The following is a 23,623-nucleotide window of genomic DNA, read 5'->3' as shown; positions in this document are numbered from 1 at the left end:
CTCACTGTGGGACTTGGGATAAAGCTATAATTATAATGACAACATATTCCTAGTTAGTATTTGTCTGCTAAATTGAAGGAAATAAGACAAGGGCGGAAGGCGGGGCGGACTATTTCTGAAGTAGAAGTCAAACGAGCGACTGGAGGGGTTGGAGAGAGAGGAGAATTCGCTGGGTCGGTCACTGGACAAAACACTCACGTCACTACCGGACCATTTGATTTACAGATTCGATCCTAGACACATATGAAATGAAAAGTTTAAGACTCACCACATTGTAGTAATTCTTGGTAAGCTGGAGAGTATCAAGTCCTTTTACCGTCTTTGGGGAGCCGGGTTTCTCTGTGAAAAGAGACACTGAAGTGATTAATGGAGTGACATGATCCTTTCCTAGCATTAAATTCATTGACAGGTTATGCAATGACTTCCACAGTGATCGATAAGACATAGACATTCTTTTTGCTTTTATCCTGAGACACCTGGGGTTAAGTGACTTTCCTAGAGTCACACAGCTAGGAAGTGTTAAGGGTCTGAGGCCAGATTTGAACTTAGGTCCTCCTGGCTTCGGGGCTGGTGCTCTATGCACTGGGCTACCTAGCCACCTCCAGAAACAGACATTCTTAAGGAAGCCTGATCCTAACTTTATTAAATCAGAGAATTACAAAATGGAGGAGACTGTAGTTAACTCAACCTAAATAAGGCCATCGTGTTAGAAGTCAGGGGACTTGTCTAAAATCCCACAGATAGTTTCATGGCAAAACTGAGACCAGAATCCCAAGTTCCCGACTCCAAGTTCAAAACTTACAATGGCAGCAGATATACAGTCTCTCAATTCCATGCAAATGAAATGTACAAAAGAAGCAAAAACATTAGAGATGGAATTATTCTTTAGTTAATTCATTAGGTCCACAGCCACGTCTCGGGGACCTGAAATTTCCCAGGTGTGGGGAACAGTATTGTGTGCCCAATTAGATGTAAATACACTTTTCAACATTCATTTTTTGAGAGGCGATTAGGGTTAAGTGACTTGCCCGGGATCACACAGTTAATAAGCATTCAGTGTCTGAATTGAACTCCTCAGGTCCTCCTGGCTCCAGGGCCAGTGCCCTATCCACTGCACGATTTAGCTACCCTCAAAATTCATTTTTGGAATATCTTGAGCTCCAAATTTTCCCCCCTTCTCTTCCCTCGCCCCTCCCCAAGACAGCAAGCAAACTGATATACACTAGATATGGAGAATCACGTTAAACATGTTTCCACACGAGTCATGGTGTGAAAGAAGAATTAGAACAAAAGGGAAAAACCAGAAGAAAGAAAAAAAAGGAAAAAAGTGAAAATAGTGTGTTTTGATCTGCATTCAAACTCCATAGTTCTCCCTCTCTCTGAGGACGGCATTTTCCATCCCAAGTCTATTGGAATTGTCTTAGCTCCTTGTATTGCTGAGAAGAGCTAAGTCTAGAACAGTTGGTCATCGTATAGTTTTGTTGTTGCCGTGTACAATGACCTCCCGGCTCTACTCATGTCACTCGGCCTCACTTCCTGTAAGTCTCTCCGGGCGTCTCTGAAATCATCCTGCTCGTCATTTCCCAGAGCACAATCCTATTCCATTCCATTCGTTTTCCACAACCCGTTCAGCCGTTCCCACCTCGATTCCCAACACTTTGCCACTACAGAGAGCTACCAAAAATAGTTTTGTACGTGTGGCTTTTTGATGACCTCTTTGGGATACAGGCCCAGTAGAGACACTCTGGACCAAAGGGGATGCGCAGTTTGACAGCCCTTGGGGCACAGCTCCAAATTGCTCTCCAGAATGATTAGATCAGTTCACAACTCCACCAACAATGTATTAGTGTCCCAGTCTTCCCCTATCTTCTGCAAAATCTCTCATCTTCCTTTTCTGTGATATTAGCCAATCTGATAAGTGTGAGGGGGTACCCCTGAATTGTTTTGATTTGCATTTTTCTGAGTTGAATTATTGAAGAATCAACTTTGATATGGCGCCTGTTCACAGAATCATAGAGTCAGACCTCAAAGACCATCTGGTCCAAGTCCTACACTACCAAAAAAATGTCCTTTTTGATATAGCTGACATGTGGGCTTCTAGCCTGAACTTGACAGACCTCTTCTGAGAGGGAAGCTACTGCTTCTGGATGCAATTAATGCCACTTGGGGTTATTTCTCATTGATGGCAAGCTAGATCTGAGTGCAAATTCAGCCTCAGACACTGTGTGATCCTGAGTAAGTGACTGAACTTCTGTTTCCCTCAGTTTCCTCATCTGTAAAATGGGAATAATAACGGTACCTTCCTCTCAGAGGTTGTGACAGAGCTGTGAGAAATAGCACGGTGCCTGGAACACAGGAAATGCTACGTAAATGTGAGTTATCTTGAACCCACTGTTCTCTGGAGAGGTGTGGACTGCCACCTCTCTCCCTAGATGTGCCTGTTTCAAACTGTGTTGAGGGTTTCCTAAGGCCGGCTTTTGGTATGTTCATCTGGGCCTATTCTGTCACCTGCCTCAACATTACCCCAGGATTTGGGGTTCTGAGGAGCAAAAACCAAGGCAGAAGGGAGTCACATCCTTTCGGGGTTGGAGCCTGAGGTCTAGATCAGAGAGGAGTAGCAGACACGGGCAGGACAGCATGCAAACAGTGGGCAACAGACCGATGCGGAAGAACATAGTGGAAAACCGTGGAAAACCATCAATCCAATGTAACAAATATTTTTTAAGCACCTGCTATGTGTAAGGTGTTAAGCTAAGCACTAAGGATATAAAGATGGAAAATCACTAGGTCCCTGCCTCAGGAACCAGTCTGTCAACCAGTAAATAAGAGGCAATCAAAGGGAATCTGAAGGAGGAGGGAACACTAACAACTGGGAGAAGGAAATAAAGAAAGGCTTCCTGGGGGAAAGCGGTACCTGAGCTGGAACTAAGCTAAAAAAAAGATGAAGATCCGGAAATTCAGAAACGAGGAGAAAGAGTGGTCCAGGCACGGGGGGACAATGGCCTGTACAAATACGTGGAGGTAGAAAATAGATTTTTTTTTTCTTTGCCAAGAAAACCCCACGGATAATGTGATCTGCGGGGGACACGAAGAGCTGGACACGAACTGAAACAACTACTCTGCATTATGGGTATTATTTTTGTTCAGTCATGTCCAACTCTTTGGGAAGCCCCTTGGAGTTTTCTTTTTAAAATTTTTATTAATATTAATAAATAATAAGTAATTTTGATTTTCTAAATACATGCAAAGATAATTTTCAACATTCGCCCCTACAAAACCTTGCGTTCCAAATTTTTCTCCCTCCCTTTCCCCTGCCCCCTCCCATAGCAAGCAAGGAACCCAATACAGGTTAAACATGTGCCATTCTTCCATACGTGGGGATGTTGAGCACAGATTACTGATGTAGAACTGGAAGGGACCCCAGAGGCCAGATGACCCAACCCCCTCGTTTTATCCACAAGGAAATAGAGGCCCAAGGAGGGGAAGTCATCGGCCAGCCCAAGGTCACAGAGTTAATAAGAGGCAGAGCCCAACGCTCTGGGTAGAACGTAGAGTCTGAAAAATAGCACAAAATAAAGACCAGAAAAATAGATGGGAACCAGACGGCAAATGACCTTGAATGGCAAGCTGAGAACTTTGTATTTTATCATAGTGGCCATAGGCAGCCACCGAAGGCATCTGAGCAGGGTAGTGACATAACGAGCAAACGTAAAATCAAAAGAAATACGTGGCAACTTAGAGATTTAGGAGAAACAAGGCAGCTCCAGCAATCAAGGCCTGTTTTCACGTGGCACAGTGTGCTGTGACTGTGACCTGAGCAACATGGAGGGAAGGAATATGTGAAGATCCAGGGAGGGAATGAAAGTCACGAGACTGGAAAGAGTTATTAAGTGAGAACCGGGCAGTCCCGTGCACGTTCGCATGCGCACTCCCGTACACACGTGCGATCGCTACTTCCAGATCATTCTACCAGACCCAGAAACTCATCAATTCAGCTGATTCAGGGAAAATATGGTCAAAGCAGAGGCAGAACAGCCAGTGGAAACAGCCATCTGATGGACGTGGCTCTTTTCATCAGGGAGGTGATTCAGGCCAGTGCCGATGGTCTTGTGATGGAGAGAGCCATCTGCACCCAGAGAGAGGCCTGTGGGGACTGAGTGTGGATCACGACATAGCATTTTCTTGCTTTCTGTTGTTCTTTGCTTGCATTTTGTTTTCTTTCTCTTTTTTTTTCCTTTTTGATCTGATTTTTCCCGTGTGGCACGATAATTGTGGAAATACAGCTAGGAGAATTGCACATGTTTAACATATGGTGGTTTACTTGCCTTCTGGGGAGGAGGTGGAGGGAAGGGGGGACAAATTTCAAACACAAGGTTTTTACAAGGGTCAGTGGTGAAAAATTATCCATGCAGATGTTTTGGGAATAAAAAGGTTTCATTAAAAAAAGAAGAAGAAATAGCCATCAGAAAACTTTCTGAGTCCTAGTGCAAAGCTCCCTTCCCAACTGGCTTCCTTTCTCCCTTCCCCCCATCCCCACCCCCACCTCAACCCTTAACATGGATTCCTGCTGCCTGCTCCATGGTTAGAGGGCGCCAAGGGCACTTTGGGACTTGAGCAGTAGCTCTGGGCATGAAATCAATATGGCCTATACCCATGGGGACTGCAAACAAACAGTCTAAATACCAAACTGGCAGCGGAATTCCAAGCCCAGCTTACAAAAGCGATGACCGGGGCGGAGGGAAAGTAATCCCAAGGCCATCCGAGCACCCATTTCATCATGCCCTACAGCAATAAGCACCACCGGGGATTTCATGTGGGCAGGGTCCGCGGGCAGAGTGGAAGCCCCTCTCCCAAGCGGTAGAGTCTCCAAGGGCAGCTGGGGAAGAGACAAATTTCTCCTCCTGGGGCCTGAATGGGAATGAGCCTCTCCCCACTTAGCTGGGCTGCTCTGGGATAAGGGCCTCCCACGATCTAGCCCCACATCTGCCTTTCAATCAGTTCATTCACCCAGCATTTATCGAGCCTCCTCTCTGGCAGGCCCCCAGGTCCGACAGCTCTGACTCTCGATCTTCCCGGCTTCCCACTAAAATCCCATCTTGTCCAGGAAGCCTTCTCCAAACCCAGAGAATTCCGGGGCCTTCTCTCTTTAGATTGCTTCCCACTTCTCCCGGATAGGACTATCTGTACCTGTTTGTTGCTCGGGCTCTCCTCCACTGGCTTCTCGGGGGGAAGGGAGTGTCTTTTTGTATCCCTACCACTTAACCCAATATCTGAGTTAATAATTATTATTAATTAATAAAGTTAATGATAATTAATAAACATAGACCAATTGGCAAATTACAGCGCCAGACACCACACTAGGCACCGGGGCCTCAAAGACAAGGAGCGTGATGCAGTTCACGTGAAGCCCTGTCTCATCAGCCCGACCGTCAGTTCCTCCCAATATGTGCCCGTATTTCCCTTATATTTGTATATGTACCTCTTGTTTCCCCCGGTATGAAGTAAGCCGCCCCACGTTTGTCTCCGCATCCCCAGTATCCGGCGTCATGCTTGATGCACGGCAGGTAGCCACGTAAGAAATGCTTACTGACCGACTGGCCTCAAAAAGCTCCTATTCTTTGAGGAAGACATAAGACGTACAGAGAAAAGCAAATATTCCCCGCGTACAAAATCATTTCTAGGGGAGGGCGCTATCAGCTAGTGGGGGGTAGAGGGGTTTCACATAACAGGTACTGAAACTGAGCCTAGAAAGAAGCTAGAAAGAATTCCTCGTTGCAAGAGGCAGAGGAGAGAAGGGAGGATATACCACACTTGGGGGAACAGCCTGGGCAAAGGCATGGAGGTGGGAGGTGAAATGGCCAGTCGGTCAGAATGTCACTTATATAAAAGGAGGGTCCCGTGTGGCTGAGGTAAACCTACCGGACCTCACGTTTCACTCGCCTACCCTTCAAGAACCCAGCATCGTCTACACTTCTCACTGAGGCACATCATTAACTACCAGAATAATGCATTTCATGGATGTCTACATTTCCTTTCTGATAAATAAACAAAAAAGCCAGTATCAAGTACCTCCTACACGACAAACACTGTGCTAAGCTCTGGGATAGAAACAACAACAACAAAAAAATGAAAATAGACAGAGTCCCTGACCTCAAAGAGCTTCCCATCCCATGCACAAAAGCAGCTAAAGGCAATCCCAGGCAGGATGGGGCTAAGGTCCAGAGGACGGGGGGGGGGGGGGGGGGGGGGGGGGGGAGAGGGGAGGAGGGCTGAGGAACCCGAGAGACTGCAGCAGAACAGATCCCCGCTCTCGCTTGGGCTGGAATACGGAGTTTCACGAGGCAGAAGGTGGAGGCGAACGGTCACGCGGAGTGGCCGACGATCACCAGTCGCACCCCTCTCCTGTTTGTCTGCCCCAAAATAATCCCAGGAAGAATGATTAATTCCTTTTGCACTTGCAGTCTAATGTCCTTCTGCTAAAGCTTCGTGATAGCGGCCCCTCGGGGCTGCCGCCCAAAGAACTGCTCACCCTTCAGAAGCAGCACGCGACGGGACCTCAGCCTTTCCACTCTGCCAGGACACTGAACGGATTCAGGCGTTACCGAACGCTCGGAAGTTTGCAAAGCGCTCCACATCTGTAAGCGCTCCACATCTGTAAGCGCAGCTGGAGAAGGCACTGATGGGCAGCCTGGGAATTCCCAGGCCATGATGGCATCCCAACTTTCCAGCAGCCCAGTGAAGCAGCTACAACAGGCATGAATTTATCAGCCTCCCCACCGTCCGGATGAGGAAACTGAGTTTCCCAGAGGGTAGGTGACAGGCTCAGGACCACAAGGCTAGGAAATTCAGAGGGCTTCTTACATCCCAAACAGACACTCCAGCCAGGCCAGGTTTTCATATCACAATCTTTTTTCCTCCCCGCTGGGAAGTGTAGGGAAGAAACCTAATCCCCACAGTAGTCCCTCTTGACTGAGGGCCAAATATGGAGCAACTAAATGGCAGTGGGTAGAGCCCTGAGTCTGGAGTCGCAAAGACTCGAGTTCAAATCCCACCTCAGACACTTCTAGCTGTGTGACTGGGTAAGTCACTTTATTTCTCTTTGCCTCAGTTTCCTCATCTGTCGAAATGAGGATAAGAGTACTTCCCTCCTATATTTTTAAAGAATCAAATGAGATAATAACCATAAAGTCTATGGGGTTTTCTTGGCAGAGACACTGGAGTAGCTTGCCATTTTCTCGTCCAGTGTGTCCCTCTCATAAATGTCAGCAATCATCATCATCATCTGCAAAATGGAGTTAATAAAAACGCTTCCCTCCAGGATTGTTGTGAGAGAATATTTGTAAAGCGCTCTGCAAAACATAAAGCCCCATAGAAATGCCCGCCATTCATCATGCTAATAAGATGTTAATTCATCCAGCTCCGAAGGAACTAAAAAAAGGGGCAGTTTTAAAAACTCGCGCCCATCTTTACTCTCCGAGTCTTAGCTCAATTTGCATTTTATGGGTGACTTAAGACTCTCTAATTCAAAGTATATGTGTGTGGGGAAGAGGCCTGAGATTTAACCAAAAGAATCAAGCACGGCATGTGTGTGTGTGTGTGTGTGTGTGTGTGTGTGTGTGTATGTGTGTGAAACTGCGGACAGTAACTCCCCCTGGCTGAGCAGAGACCAGGGAGGTCCACAGCTGGGAGGCCAGAGCAGCGGGCAGACAAAGGCCTCAGTGGCAGCTCAAATCCAGTTCCTAGAGGCCTCTCCAAAGAGGCCGGCATCCTAGGAGGAAAAATGTGCCCCAGTAGGAGGTACAAAGACCCGAGGCCTGGGTGGGGGGCTGGGGGAGGGGGCTGCTCCCTTTTCATAAGCACAAAGGAAGGATTTGCACATTCATCAGCTTGGGGGGAGGGCGGCATCTGCGGTGCTGGGCCCTTCGGAGGTGACACCCACAGGCTTAGAGGGTTACCCGCTGCAAGCAAGCGGCACGATCCGGGCTCCTGAGGGAGGCCCCCCGAAAGGATCTAGAGTGTCAGTCAACGGGTAAAAGGTCAGCTTTCTGAGGGGACCTGGGGCTATGCTAACCCAAGCAGACACGAGGACATCTTCCCTTTGAAGGAATAATCACCATGTAATAATCATCATGATTATAACTCTGAAGTGCTTTAAGGATAGGAAACATGATTTTACCTTGTCATAGTCTACTCTGGTGGCTTATAGCACTACGTGCCTAACGCATACACTGCTAGGTTTGGAAACATGAGACTAGGATTCAAATCCTGCCTTGGACATTTCTCTGAGCCTCAGTTTCCTTACCTGTAACATGGGGATACTATTGCTTGCACTACCCACTTGACAAGAGTTATGGGGAAGAAATCATAATAGAAGCATGAGCTGTTATCAGTTAGCTTCCTAGGGGCAGGGGACTCCTGAGAGCTCAGCTTCCTTTTCCCTCCCCCATGACAGCCCCACCAGAATCAAACATGGCACTCCGTGCACACTAAGGGGCTTAGGAAATGTTTATTGGACTGAACTGGGCTATCAATGGATAGCTGGGATGGAGGGAGCTATCCCCACCATGGTGCCTAGTACCGTGCTCGGCAAGAACTCAGAGGAAAGCCACTGAGCTGAACCCAAGGCCCCAGATGACGCACCCAGTAGGTGGTAACATCTTAAACCCAAAGTTGCAGCACAACAACAAATGTTGGGGTCCGGACGGATGCTCCTTCCTCTTCCTCTCCCCCAGTTCCCCTTCGGCCCGGCCGCCAGGCACACGCTCGAGCGACGCGCTCTTCTCCCGGGGCCCGGGCCAGGGCAGAAGTGGCGTGGGGGGCCATCAGATCACAGCGATTCTCCACCACCTTGATACCTGCGCGGCACTAAACGGGGCCCAGGCTTGCGCCGCACCGCCATCCCCTCCCTGTCAATGGGAATGACCGAGCACCTACTGGCCAAGAACGGGGGCCGATGCAATTCTATCCCGATGGCTCTCACGAACAATCCTTGCATTTACTGCCGGGGCTCTTAGAAACACTGCAGGCCCTCATTCCCTCGCTCACAGAACAGGCCATTCATTCACCTTGGAAGACATGCTTCAGCACTGATGTCACTCGGAACATCTCAGAAAATTCGTCAAACGAGTACTTTCTCCCAAAGGAGTTCTCGTCCCCCTTTCCTTGCCCCTCCCTCCCCACTTCCCCCGCCTTCCCAGCGTCCCTGGCATTTCCTGAAAAAGTCCTGAGCTTGCAAACGAAGCTTCTCCAACATGGGGAGGGAGGGAAGGGAGACCGCGACAAGCCGGCACGCCGAGTGTCCATCTGAAACCATCTGCCTAAGGCCTCCGAGGGACGCGCAAGAGACGGTGGCGATTTTCTAACAGATCGATATCGCTGCAAAATCCTGGCACTGCACTTAACGACAGGGCTGCGTTTAACGTACCAGAGGGAGTATATGCCATCGAGTTATCATTCAAGAAAAGACCAAGACATAAAAAGGAACTGCAAAGTAATAAGAGTACTCACTGATATTTCCATAGGGTAGTAGAAAGAAGAGTTAGACAGAGATGATAGGTAAAGACAGAGTGGGCATTTAAGCACTTACTGTGTGCCAGGCACTGTGCTACCTGCTAAGGATACAAACATAAGCACAAAGGAAGTCAGTCTCTGTCCTCGGGGAGCTTCCATTCTAATGGTGGGAGGGGGCAGACTCACATAATAAGTGAGGTGGGGGGACCTGGTTCCCAGCTCTCCTAGCACAGTCTAGCAGGGCTCCAGGGGACACAGTTCTGATGGGAAGGAGATGGGCAAAATGGCACCAGGGAATTAGTGCTTCCCACTTTGCAATAACCTTGACCTACGGATGCCAGGACTAGAGCTGGCAGGACCCGAAGCTCTTTAGGGCAGGGGTTATTTTGTTGATTTGTTTCTGTAATTCCAGGCTCTAGTACAATTCCCTGATCCGTAGTAGGTGCTTCAGAAACATTTCTTAGGGAAGATGGATCCAATCAATCACCACCCCTGCCAAATGGCTCCTTTGGATTGAGCCAACTGCCAAAAGAAAATATAAGGTGACAAACTTCCGGGCTAATGGGGCCCACGGAGGCAACTTTGACATCGAGCCTTCCGCCACTGAGGTCCAATGAGCACATGTCTGATGGGAACCTTGGCCTTCTGCCTCCTCCACATCAAAGTGATTCTCTTCAATCACTTTGAAGTTCAGCGTATCTGAGTGGACTCAAACACTCTGGGTGATGGACAGAGAGCTGGGTTTGAGTTCCGCCCCCAGCACACATCATCAATACGACCTTCCTATAGCCTGGGCGGTGACTTGCTAAGAAAGTTACTCACTAGGTCCCGGCTTCTTAAACTGCGGTTCTCGACCCCATATGGGGGTCTCATAACTGAATGTGGGGGTAGTGGAACTGTGACTTATTATCAGTAATCTATGTTTGATTTGTAAGCCTATTTTATATAACCTGTATATCCAGGGTCACGTAAAAATTTCTCAGGTGAAAAGGGATCGCAAGTAGAAAAATTTTAAGAAGCCTGGTCTGGCTAACCAGCACCCTTCACTCCCCAGGGCCAACCAATCAAACGCTTTGGGGACGACGGTGATACTTTTTGCAAGTTATCTCCAGGCACCTTTAGACAAGACTTCGCAACCTTGGGTTCATGGTGGTAAACTCAGGGAATCCCAAGATATCAGATAAATATATTATATTATATTATATTACTTTACATTACATTATATTATATTATACTATACTATATTATAAGATAGCAGAGGCTATCTCAGGGCCCAGGGTCACACAGCTAGTGTCTGATTCGGGATTTGAATCCAGAGCTTCTTAACTCCAAGAACAGCACTCAATCCACCATTCTATGCACCCTCTAAACACTGCTCTTCCTAGAAGATGGCACTCAGAACTGAACCCAATGGCCTAGCCAAGGAAGAGTAGAGTTGGACTATCAGCTCTTGTTCCAGATGCTATCCCTCTGTTAAGATAGCCTCTCGCTGCCATGACACATCATTATTAACTCATATTGAATATAGATGGTCCACCCAACCTTGGGTCTAGCGCTTTTCCCTATCCAATTTCACCTCACTGGACTGGTCTACTGATAATACTGGGCAGAAGAGAGTCTCGTGGCACTCTACTAGGATCTCCCTCCAGCTCCACCTCCACCCTTTAATTGCTGTTCTGAATACCTAACGTGGCCACAAACACACTCGGGCTGGAAGCGGGAGAATATCATACGGAATCTCCACACTTTGGGGATCGGAGATTACATCCTTATGGGTTACACGCTGCTCCAAGCCAACAGAGTGCAAGCCTTCCATTCCACTGCATAATGAGAGTTGCTAAGGATGTAAAACTCTTCATAGCATGGCCAAGCTGCTGCAGAAACTCCCTGAGCACAGCTAGGCTGGTCTCCGAATGACAGACACACTCCGGCTTAGAGAGCGCCCTCGGTGAGTCTGGAACTGGATTCGGATTCAAAGCAAATTAAGATAATGCTTGTAGAACACTTGGTGAACCGGAAAGCCCTTACTAAAAGTTAGCCGTCTGTTAGGATCGTCCTCATCCTCATTCCTGCTATTACTATCATCGTCATCATTCTGATATTATCATCTATTTTCTTCATTTATTAATCACCATTGTTCAAAGGTGAAGGAGGAAGTGGGTAGGAGCCCAGGACACAAGGTCGACAACGGCCACAGTGGCAACCCTTGAGAGGAAGGAACCGAGACCAAAAGGGAAGGCCCCAGAGGCCTCTGCCTCTCACCAGCGGATTCCCGAAGTGGACCCCGGCACTTCGCACAGCACCTGGCACACGGTCGGTGCTTAATAAATGTTTATCGATGAACTGATCGAGCCCCAGTTCCACACTTTGAACTATCTGCCAGAGAACGCGACTGCCTCTCAGTCTCCTTGCATCATCCTCCTCCTCTCACGTGAAGAGATCCATTCTACAGGTCCGAGTTAGACCTCCAGCAGCCCCTGGCAGGTGGCTCCCATATCACAGACTTGAAAAGACTCACATGAACACATTACAAAGTGAAATGAGCAGAACCAGAAGAACATTGTATACAGTAATAGTAACACTGCATGACGATCCACTGTGAATGGCTTGGGTCTTCTCAGCAATAAACTGATCCAAGACAACACCGAAGAACTCTTAATGAAAAATGTGTCCCACCTCCAAAGAAACAAGTGATACAATTTGAATGCAGACCAGGGCTATTGTTTTTCCCATCAGTTTTTTGAGGTGTTTTTCCTTTTGGTCCATGTCTTCTTTTACAACACGACTAATAAAGAAATGTGATTTGCCTGACTGAACATGTATAACCTACATCAAATTGCTCACTTTCTCAGAGAGGGGGAAGGTGAGAGGAAGGAAGAAAATCTGGAACTCAAGTTTTTAAATGAATATTAAAAATTGTCTTTAACACTAACAAGTTATTTGGACTCGCAATCTTTTATTCCCTTGACTTCATCGGTGAGGAATATCATGGATTTTTGCCAGCAGATACCAAGCCCCATAGAAGACGTTACCCACAATGCTACTTCTGCTTTCTCTAGCATTTTCTTGGGTGGCCGTACAGAAATTTACTTTCGTTAAGAAATTAAATTTCTACAAATAATGGGAAGAAAAAGCAAACGTAAGGAAATCAAGAACATGATTCCAATTTGCTAGATAGAGAAATAGGGCAGTCGATTGACGAGATACTTTTTAAAGTTTGGGGCTTTTTTTAGTTTCATTATCAGAGACTTTCTTAAAGGAAAAATTTAATATAAAGCACTCACTCCTTTTTATCACTATATTTCCTTTTATTCTTTCTGTATTTTTTAAACATAGACAAGACTATTCCTACTCTAAATGATTTCATTTGTTTCATGATGAAGGATGCTCAAAATATTGTCTTTATATGTAATTGGGGGAAAAGAATTTTAAAAGGGAAAATTTAAAAACAAAATGTATGCTGAGGAGTATTCCTTCCAGAGGTTTTAACTAAACACAGTAATGAGAAATTTGGCAAGAAGTCTGAAAATACGGGATCAAAACTTTGGGGAACTTTTGGGCAGGAACACCCCTACAGAAGCAGAGGGCGGCTTGGCAGTCACTTACAATCTTGAGAGAGAGTTCATTGCCTAGAGCACTAAGAGGTTAAGTGACTTCCCCAGAGTCACACCCTCGATCCGTGTCGGAGGCTACATTTGAACCCAGATCTCCCTGGCTCCTGCACATACTAACTATATCGGGCTGCCTCCCAAAAAAAGTTAGCACCAATTAATATAGACTGCATCACAGGCATACCTCATTTAACACTGCAGATTTATGTCTGAGAAGCTGTGGGAAGACTGACTATTCCCAAAAGGCAGCTACTTGGAAAGCCCGGGGGAGCGGGCCATTTAAATGTCAGTCCCCGACTGGGGCAGGCTGCGCAGCAGTTCCCTACTTGTGAAGCGGGACCTGGCCAGATTAGCCTGGCCCAGAGCTACTTGGTGATGGTCTCCGGGAAGCCAAAAGAATGTGGAGAGGACTTTCCCTGAGGACCACAAGGACAGGGGCTCACTGGGAAACAGGAGGGGTTTGGGCAAGCTACAAATGCAAAGATCACAACATATGATTGAAAGAGGGGTTACATAGCTGCCTTTCTCTGGGAAAGGCAGGACAGCCATTCGCCTGGGACGATTCCCAAGGAGGCTCCGCCAGATGGGCCAGTTTCGGCCTCGACCTGCTTCACTCCAGACCCACGATTCCATTCTCTGTGACACGGAGATGAGGCATTTGTTCTTGAGGCCTCCTTAAGAGCCCCTGACTAAACAAGGAAGTTAGCATGAAACCTCTTATCCTATTCTGCCATCCCAAGAGGCTGAGGTCAGCAAGCAGACATCATTGGGCAGGCGCTTACAGGCCGGATGTGCTCTAGTCGGTAGGCAGACCGAAGGGACTGATTTAAGGTGGAGCCATTGCTTTCTTTGTGTCTCCTGCAGCCTTGTTGTTCTTAAAGCACAGTTTGGCCCAGAGAGACCGAACGAGAGGCTTTGCTGGCTCTCTCTGTTCTACTATTAAGTTGCCTTTGTTAAAGAGATGCCTATTCATCCACGTGTCTGTTGTTGGCCAGCGATGGCCACAAAAAACCTTTGGGAGCAAAGTTAAAAAGGGAACAACATACCAATTTGGATGAGCCCAGTGACCAAAGGATTGATGATGAAACCTATTTGCTTCCACTCGATAGAGAGGTGGTGCACTGTGGGTAGAGAATGCTGCATACACTGTCACATATGGTTTTAGGTGTCACTATGCCATGTTTCATATTTCTCTCTTTCACTAGGGACCATCCCAAAGGGTTATTGGGAAATGCCAATGAAGTTTATTATTATTATTATTATTTTTGCCAATGATGTTTTAAAAAAAATTTTTTTTAAGTAAATGCTCAAGAAAGTACCAATAATCCTTGGGAGAAAGTTCTCTCAAGTTTTACTTACCATTAGGCTTAATTTCTCTGACATAATTACTGGGGAACCAGCCGGTTTTCCCATTGAGCGTGCCTTCCCACCAGCCACCTTCTTCCACGCGAGTGACGTAAATGATATCACCTTTGCAGACCGACAGCTCATCTTCGTTGGTCTGCTTAAAGTTGAATCTCGCCTTCACCACCAACTGGTGATTCCCATTTTCAGTCATCTCCTGGTACAAAAGGACGTACGGTCAGCTCAGTGATCACCAAAAGCAAAAAGGAGAGCAATAACCAAAAAAAGCAGCATAGGCCAACCTCCCCCAGTGGTGACCAAGGCCAGGCTGCCTGGGATCCCTTCCAGTTCACTGGAACGGACATGGGAGGAGGCCCCGAAGCCAATCCCATCGCTCACTCCAGTGGATTGGAGGGTGGATTCTGTGGTGGTTTAAAGTGATTTGACGGCGGCAATATTTGGAGGGCGTGGAGAGGGAGAGGAGGGCTAATGCTTTCTAAGAGACAGCCTCTCCGGGTTTATGGACTGCAAGGTCCAAAGAGGGAAAGGGAGAGATTGAAAGGTATAGCTCAAGAGAGCAGGGGAGAGGGGATAATTCCAAAAGGAAAGGAGGAGCTTATCCTGAATCTAGAGTTGGCAGGGATTACCGAGGCCTACCTGTGGCAGTGAAATGTCTTGCTCAGGGTCACACGGGTAAGAACTGGCAGAGGCAAGATTGGAACCCAAGACCCCTGACCCCCAAGCCAACCCTCTTTTCATCGTACGGTCACCATTCTTTGGAGAGCCAAAGAGGAATGACAGCAGAAATGTCTATGACACTTTAAGGTCGGGAAGGTGCTTTCAAGGGAAGGACCCCTTTTCATCACGGGATCCCAAGACAACTCTGGGATTCGGGACTAACCATCACCCCCATTTTCCAAATGAAAAAGCTGATGTCCAGAGATGAAATGCTTTGCCCAAGGCCCCCCAGTGAGCAAGGACCAGAAGCGGGATCTGAAGTCCGCCCCCCCCCCCGACTGCAAGGATGGCACTCTCCTGCTGTGTTATATTATGGGTGGAGCTAAGAATACCAGCTTTTACCCCGCTCCCCGCTATTGCAAGGGGAGAAGAAAACAAATCCAGCAAACTCGGCTATGATCTGGTCAGGTGAAAGAACACACCTGCAAGCTTCTGCCCCGTTTCCACCGTGGAAGTTTCTTCCGCACCCAAAAGATTGTCTGACTGGGAAGAAGTGGCGGAGCTCAACTGAGGCTGCGACCACAGGTTGAGATTTCCAAGTGGAACACACTCATCAGGAGGCCAGAGGGGACCAGCGAGAGCAGCAAAGAGCAGAGCTGCAACTAAGGCAGAGCAACTGTGCCTTTACCCCAAGGCACTAAATTCTGAGGGTGCCGCCAATGCTCGCAGGCCTTCAATATGTTGGGGTAAATGTCTTTCCCACCCGCCATTCTTTTTCTTTTCTTTTGTGAGGCAACTGGGGTTAAGCGACTTGCTCGGCTCGGAAGTGTTAAGTATCTGAAACCAGATTTGAATTCAGGTCCTCCTGACTGCAGAAGTGGTGCCGTACCCACTGTGCCATCTGGTCACCCCACCGCCTGCCATTCTTGACGGTAGCATCCCCACGAGGAGTTTCACACCGGTGCCCGCCCCCTGCCCCACACAGCTAAGGCTGCCTCGCCCCTGGTACAATACATACCGCTGCCTTTGAATGCCTTCTTAGTGCTGGTGCCGAGTTAGAAACCGCTCCTGGGAGGTTAGTCTGAGAACTGGAAACAGCGCTAATGGAAGAGAAAGGCTGGCATGGTCTTTCCGAAACCTGGTGATCTGTGGAGTCAAGAGAGGCCGAGATGGAAGTTCCGGCTGCAACTCGCGTCTTTATATGACACGGACGGGCCGGGGAAAGGCGAGTACTCCGACCTCATCCTTTAGCAGAGGAGGCTCAAACCCCAGGGGAGGAACAGACGTGTTCAAGATCACACAGAGAGTAACAGAACTGGGATTCAAACCCAAGGCCCCGGATGCCAAATCGTAACTGAAGTCGCTTCTCAGCGAATGGCAAGCCGGCCCTGAGCTGATTCCCAAGCGGTCGAGCTGTGACCGCGACTTAGGCAGCCAGTGCTTCCCTACGTCCTGCCTCCGTGGGGGCCCAGGCTCCTTCCCAAATGTCTTGGCCACGCTTCCCTTGTCACACCTGAGACCGCACAGCCACGTCTCCCCCAAGAGCCGCAGCCTGACAGCTCCAGAACCACACCCAATTCTGTCAGCTAAGGGGGTCAGGGAGAAGTTGCCTGGTGCCCAAATAAATATTGTGAGGGGGAAATGGTGTGAAAAAGGACCTGGAGTCAGGAAGACTTAGGTCCAACTCCTGTGTCTGAAACTTACTGAGTGACTGTGGGAGCAAGGCATTCTGCCTCTCTGAACTTTAATTTATTCATCTGTAAAATGGGTATTTTGCCTCAGGATTGTCATGAGGCTTAGATGAGGTAATAATGTATCTTCAGCATTTTGCCAGACCTAAAGACCTCTAGCAAGTTTATTTAATATTATGAGCAACGGCTTCTTTGAGAACAATTTTCAATTTTTTTTTTATTTTTCTCTTTTTTTTGCCTTCACCAAGTCATTTTTCCCTCATATAAGAAAGGCACTGCATTCTTAGGAACTGTGGTGGCAAGCAAGGGCCCAGAAACCTGGCCCGGAGTGTTTGACAAGACAGGGGTGTCTTGCCCCTGTGTGGCCCCCAAAGGGACAGTTCCCAAAATGAACTGGGCTTTCTGCTACAAGCCTGCCAATGATATCTTAGGCTGAAAAAAAACCAAGATGGCTCCCAACGGGCTCTTTCCCACCGAATGTCACCACTGCCAAACGTGCCAAGGTTTCTCACACCATCCGTGATGGATCAGCTCTCCCGTAACTCTCAGATGGCAGTCTGGGTCCCAAGACCCTCTGAGCTCCCATCTGAAAGCCCCTTGAGGGCAGGACCCATGATGTAACTTTAGAATCAATCTCTCAATTCCTCACTCAGCAAGACGAATCCAGGGAGGACTTAGTGAACGGCACGTGAGTTCAATTAACCAATAAGAAGAGGTGACATTTCTGTGGTGTTTAAAGCTTGACCAAGCATGTCACGGCCGTGACCTCATTTGAGGTTCATAACAAAAGGTTGGTGACAGCATAACCCCGTGAAAGACTCCATGGCATTGTGGGTCTTGAACTAGAAGGAACCTTAGGGGTCACTCAGTCCAAACCCTTCATTTTCTGGATGCGGAAACTGAGACCCAGAGAGGACATGACTTGCCTGAATCCATACAAGGGATCCTCAATCTTGAGCTAAAAGGGAACATCAGGGTCATATAGTTCCATCTCCTTATGTGGTAGAAGAATTTAAGGCCTTAGAGGTAAATGAAACAACAAGGTCACGTGCTGGCTGCCATGCTGGACTTTGATCAAGAAAATCTGGGTTCAGATCCTTAGAGACATCCTAGTCGTGTGAGTCTGGGGCAAATCACTTCGCCTCTCTGAGCCTCAGGCTGCTGATCTGTAAAATGGGTCTAATAATACCGACCACCTCACAGGATCATCGTGAGGGCTAAACGAGATCCTATATGGAAACACGAGTTCCTGTTACTGTTACACACAATGACACTGAGGCGGAAAAAGCTGAAGTAAGTTACTCAAGGTCACCCAACCAGAAAGGGTCAGCAGTGGGATTTAACTCCAGCTTGGCCAGAGGCCCAGGCCGGGCCTCTAGCCCCCTTGACCACCCAGCTGTTGAAATATCAAAATTGAGCTTTAAATAGACACAAGCTCCGATTACCTGGACATATGGAGAACCAGAAGAAGTCAAATGATTTTTAAAAGGGGAAGTTTTCCACACACAGTTTAGGATCATATTCTTATCTCTTAGGAAAACCAACATGGTTTCGAGAAAGAGAACCAGACTCAGCGGTGGGAGATGGGCTGCTGATTCCCAGTTTCCCACTCCAGGTAAATTTTGTGGCTTTGTGCCACAAATGGGGCACATTTCTTTCTGTAAAATGGGGATAATAGGTGCCACCACACAAAGACACTCAGGCATTTGCATTGTGACTCTTTCAGCCATGATGCCTTAATAGCAAAACTGTTCCTAACTTGAACTGGACCTGAGCTGGCTCTTTGGGAACAGGAGTCGGTGGGGTACCCAAGAGATTGCCACGGCAAGAGAGATACAAATGAGCCCCCCGCTCCCCACGTGCACCCCCCCCCCCACATCCCTCCCTGCCTTACCTTCAGTGGCTTTGTTGACAGCTAAAAGGGTACTCAGCACTCGGGAGAAATTGCTGCCGGTGTAAAGGTCACAAGGATCAAAGACCTGCAGGGAAGGAAAGGGAGAAGCAAAATGTGAGACTCCTTGCACTCAAGCTACCAGGCCCTGGCAGAAGGAAGGAAGGAGGGGGGCTCTTCTTCTAGCTCTGCAACTCAATTTGCAAAGCTAAGAAGGAAGCCTCAGTGTATACTGTGGAGCCAAATAAAAGAGACAGCCCGCCTTCCCCCCAGTCCGCCTTCCCCCCAGTCCCCTGCCTGCCGGCCAACCTGGCCGTCTAATAATTTGTCCAGGTTATCCAGACATCATAAAGAAATGAGAACAGAACATGGAAAGAAGGAGAGAACGCCGCCCATTCCCCAACCACCAAGCGTACTGAGGTGATCTGCTCCCTGCCATGTTCACAGAGTCCTTCCCAAACATACGGACTTCCGCACGACAGCCCAGAGAGGAAGTGCTCTTGTTATCTATCCCTCCCTTGACAGATAAGGAGCATAAAGCTCACAAGTTAAGGGGACTTAGCCAGGGTCACACAGCTAGTAAGAAGGGCTTCCAGCCTCCAGCTTGGACACTAGCCACAGTACCACACCTCCTCCCATGCCCCCCATGGCTGTCACTGTTTATAATTAACAATAGATAAATGAGGCGACGTTTCCAATAAAGGAGGCCGGCACTTCTGTTTTTACCCTAAGGGGTCATTTCTTTATTTGGGGCTCTTTGTTGTTTGGTAGTGGCCTTCCCCAATCCCCCACTTCAAATTCAGGCCTGCCTTTCCAAATTCTGCAGGAAATAGTGCTCTACCCCAGCTGCGAGGCAAGACCGGGCCCCTTATGTAACCCATTTGCCTAGATTTGGACCCACCGCACCCCCGTACTGCTCAGACCCTCTTCCTAACACATCCATTTTCTCAGCTCTCTGGTCTGGGCTCTGAATTCTTGCTAGAGCCACCTGCTGGGACTTGGGCCCTTGATTGAATTCAATGACTTATACTAGAATTTCTCCCTTAACGATGAGGTTCCATACTTTAAATATTAGCTCTCCCCAAAGGTATCTGCAGTTAAACTGTCCCTTAAATCATAACGTCTACTATTGATGCTGTCACTGACATGTGAAGCAGGTGGGACAAATATTGTCAGTATTGTATCCATAAGACGAAACCGACCCAGAGAAGTACGTAAGCAGGCCAGGGTCACAAAGCCAATACGTGATTGAGCGGGGACTAGAGAGCAGGGCTCTGGACTCCGTTACAGCACGCTTTTCCTCTGTACGAATGGAGGATCCAAGAGGATATGGAGCAGGGGTTAATGGCAGAGGGCAAGAGGACCCTGGGGCCTCAGGCCGAGCCGGGGTAGGAGAATACCCCATCTACTGGGGAAAACTTGAGCTTGAAGCTGGCCATGCCCACGTATGCACCTATGAAAATGGCTAAAACACAAGTGAAATGGTGGCCTTAAAAAAAAAAAGGCAGAAGAATTGGGGGAGGGGGCTTGCAAGACGGCAAGAGAAAGCATTTGAAGGCAGCAAAAGGAAATGCAGATTGGCTGCAGAGAAGGGCTCGATTCTAAAGTCCAAGAGGAGAGGGGCCAGTTCTTAGTCATCTTCCCATCTCCCACGGCACCAAGAGCACATGCTAAATCACTGTTTAAAAGAGCCTGTCGATAGGTGATCACAACATCAGGTGACCATCCCTGTGATATCACACAGCGGGCCTATCCGAGACCAAGTCACCTACGGGTTCTATTCTCGAGACGAGCATTAGCAGAGTTTTTCCGACTCAAGCTAGGTGAAGAGAAATGATGATCATAAAACCCCACCCCATCTTGGCAAGCAGAACATGATAATGAGGAACCTTCTTGGCAAAGGTTCCCTCTTCCCCCGTCTTCTTTTGGGGGAGATCTGAATGCCAAAGAGAACCAATCTCTTCTTCCCTTCTCCTCTACAAAGTTAATCAGGTGGTTAATCAGGTACCCGTACGGAAACGGGCAGGGTTATAGTGGTCCACCGGCACGGAGCTCACCAAAGTGGAGCCATTCTGGTTCTAGGTCTCCAGAAACCCTCTCGTGCTTCTGGGGGGGGACTTTAGGTAAAGCCTCCCGTCCCTTTGGCAGGAACTCAGTTAAAACACGTATGCTGCTGCCCGCCGGCTCCACACCGCTCACCCAGAATAAGACAGAGGAGACCTATCCAGGCAAACTTTCTCCCTCTCTTCCTGACTACAGCTTCTAAAAATAGACATTAGGATTGGGCAGCCCCACAGCACTGATGTTTACAATAGCCACGAAATCGGAGGAAATTAAATCCAATCAAATCAGCATTTTAGGAAGCGAGTCTTCACTTCTAGGCGCTGTTGCCTGACAAAGCCAAAAACAAAAACAAAACTTTCGCCATTCTACACTCTGGATCACAAGCACCGAGAAGCATCAACGTGGAACAGTGCTGAAAGAGCAATGAACTCCAAGTCGAAAGAGCCAGGTTGAAATCCCAGTTCTGCCATTAACTAACTGGGTGTCCTTGGGCAAGTAAAGCTGCTATGTATATTTTTGTACATATTTTCTTGCTGTCAATAACCTCCCTGGGGGATAGTCCCAGTACTGGAATGTCTGAGTCAAAGGGTATGAACAATTTGGTAATTTTTCTTGCATAATTCCAAATTGTTTTCAAGAACGGTTGAAGCAATTCACAGCTGGACCAGCTGTGAATTAGCACGCCTGTCTTCCCACAGCCCCTCCAACAATGAGTTTTTCCATCCTTGCTGGCTTGATGGGTGTGAGAGAATTGTTTTAAGTTTCATTTCACTGATTAACAGTGATTTTCACCATTTCTTTCATGTGGTTTTGATCATTTCTATTTCTTCCTTTCAAAGTTACTTGCTCAAATCCTTCGACCACCGCTCTACTGAGCAACCTTAATTGCAGCACCTAAATTAAGGAGGGGAAATTTTTTAAAATTAATTTGGTTTTTTCAATAGCTTTTTTATTTTTCCAAATACACGCAAAAGAAAGTTTTCAACATTCGCCTTCACCAAATCTTGTGTTCCAAACTGTTCTTGCTCCCGCCCCCTTCCCCTACCTAGCAAGCAATCCAATATATTAAGCATGTGCAATTCTTCAAAACACATTCGATTTCTCATGCTACCCAAGAAAAATCAAATCAAAAGGGGAAAAAGCACGAGAAAGAAAGAAGGAAAAAACAAGCAAACAAACGACAAGGTGAAAATACTAAGTATGGATCCATATTCAGTCTCCATCATTCTCTTTCTGGATGCAGAAGCTCCTTCCATCACCAATCTACTGGAATTGCCTTCAATCAAAAGGCAGCATTTAAGAAAACCTACTTAAACTCTCTATTTCAAAGGAGAGAAATTAGTATTAAAGATTTTTTGACAGCATGCCAGAAACATCAACTGAGTCCACTGCTCTCTGACTGTTTGAGAGGAGGTTGTCCGTCTGGTCCCAAATCTCCCAAGGAAACTGTCAAATGGCCGCTCGGGTGACATCGTAGGCACCGAAAAGTATAGAACGAAGTTACTCTCACCAAAGCTACCCATGATGTCTTAATTGTGACTCTGAGGGCCTCCTCCTCAGTCCTCGTCATCCCTGACCCACATCAAGCTTCCTTCCGGACGCTCTTCACAAGTTCCGAGCCGCTGCCTCTTCAAGCTCTCCCCGCTACCTCCCGGGCCTTCCTTCTCCCTTCCTCTTAGCCTGGGTATCCCACAAGGCTCTGTCTGAAGCCCTCTACTCGTCTCTCTCTAGCCCTGTGAGATCTCATCAGCTCCCATGGACTCAATTATCATTTCTAAGCAAAAGACTCCCAAGCCCATGTCTCCAGCGGAAACGGTTTTCCTGACTTCAGTTCCAAAGTGCCAACTGTCAGACATCCCTACTTGCGTGGCCTGCTGTCATCTCAAAGTCAACATGTCCAAATTAAAACTCATTAAATGATGAAACGTGCCTTCCTTCCTCTGCGCAAAGGGTGGGGAGGGGGGCCACAGGGGCAAGATTTTGCATATGCTGTCAGCCTCTCACCGTAATGACTGTTTTTGCTTAATTGTTTTCCCCTATTAATAAGAGAGGGTTCAATGCTTGGGTGAAGAGCCGAGAGGGGCTTTGAGAGAAAAATAAAAGGCATCAATTAAGCTTTGGCTGAAGTAAAGGAAGGCTGAGGAACCAGATTGCTAATGTAATAAACAATATGCGGAAATATGTTCTGTACACAAATATCCAATATAACATATAGCCCATGTAAACAGAGCTGCCGGCAAGAAAGCCTCAGATGCGGTGGGAATAGGCCAGAGGACAAAAGGATCTGGAGGCCGGTCATTTGCTACAACAGAGGGCGGGCTACTTCAGGTGGCTCTCTGTTTTTGTATTGATTTGAATGTTCTGCTTTATTACGTTCTATTAGTGAGGAAGAACGGCCTCTGGAATGGATGTGGTGATGGGCCTTGGTCACGAAAGGGCCTCCATGTGTCTAAGGCCACCGTCTAGGATTCTGGGCTTCTCTTGTTAGTAAAAAAAAAAAAAGAAGAAGTTGTGATACCCTTAGAAACTTTCAAAATCCATCGCCTATATACGCTGACTTTCTAGAGAAAGGGACTGCAAAATCCCTCCGAATACACATCTACCCATCACTGCCCCTTGGAATAGGAGAGCCCAGAATTACAGGCCACTTTCCCGGAGTCACACAGCCAGAATGGGACAAGTCTCCAGCTTCTAGGCTTGCTCTCTACCCACAATCCCATGCTGCCCCCATTATGATTTTTTTTTTAATTTTCAGAAATTGTGAAAGCATTTGCTGCTCACCTATTCTTTGTCCTTCTAACAATTAAGAGAATGCGGTCTGCTGGGTACTCAGG

General features: G+C 47.6%; 1 protein-coding gene across 6 annotated transcripts in view; it reads right to left on the bottom strand.

The window, feature by feature from the left end:
- Window positions 1–23,623, bottom strand: part of ARHGEF6 (Rac/Cdc42 guanine nucleotide exchange factor 6) — a 112,704-nt gene that overhangs the window by 68,260 nt on the left and 20,821 nt on the right. For all 6 annotated transcript variants that reach the window (XM_051969324.1, XM_051969322.1, XM_051969325.1 and 3 more), the window contains 4 exons: window positions 18,729–18,813; window positions 16,162–16,289; window positions 14,481–14,682; window positions 269–339 (listed from right to left, as the gene is read on the bottom strand). In XM_051969324.1, the coding sequence (XP_051825284.1) occupies window positions 269–339; window positions 14,481–14,682; window positions 16,162–16,289; window positions 18,729–18,813 (486 nt within the window). The remainder of the gene's footprint in view (window positions 1–268; window positions 340–14,480; window positions 14,683–16,161; window positions 16,290–18,728; window positions 18,814–23,623) is intronic.

This window comes from Antechinus flavipes, chromosome X, assembly GCF_016432865.1.
Source record: "Antechinus flavipes isolate AdamAnt ecotype Samford, QLD, Australia chromosome X, AdamAnt_v2, whole genome shotgun sequence".
In the NCBI taxonomy this organism is placed as follows: Eukaryota; Metazoa; Chordata; class Mammalia; order Dasyuromorphia; family Dasyuridae; genus Antechinus; species Antechinus flavipes.
The sequence above is the reverse complement of the archived record's forward strand: the minus strand, read 5'-3'. Positions and strand labels throughout refer to the sequence as shown.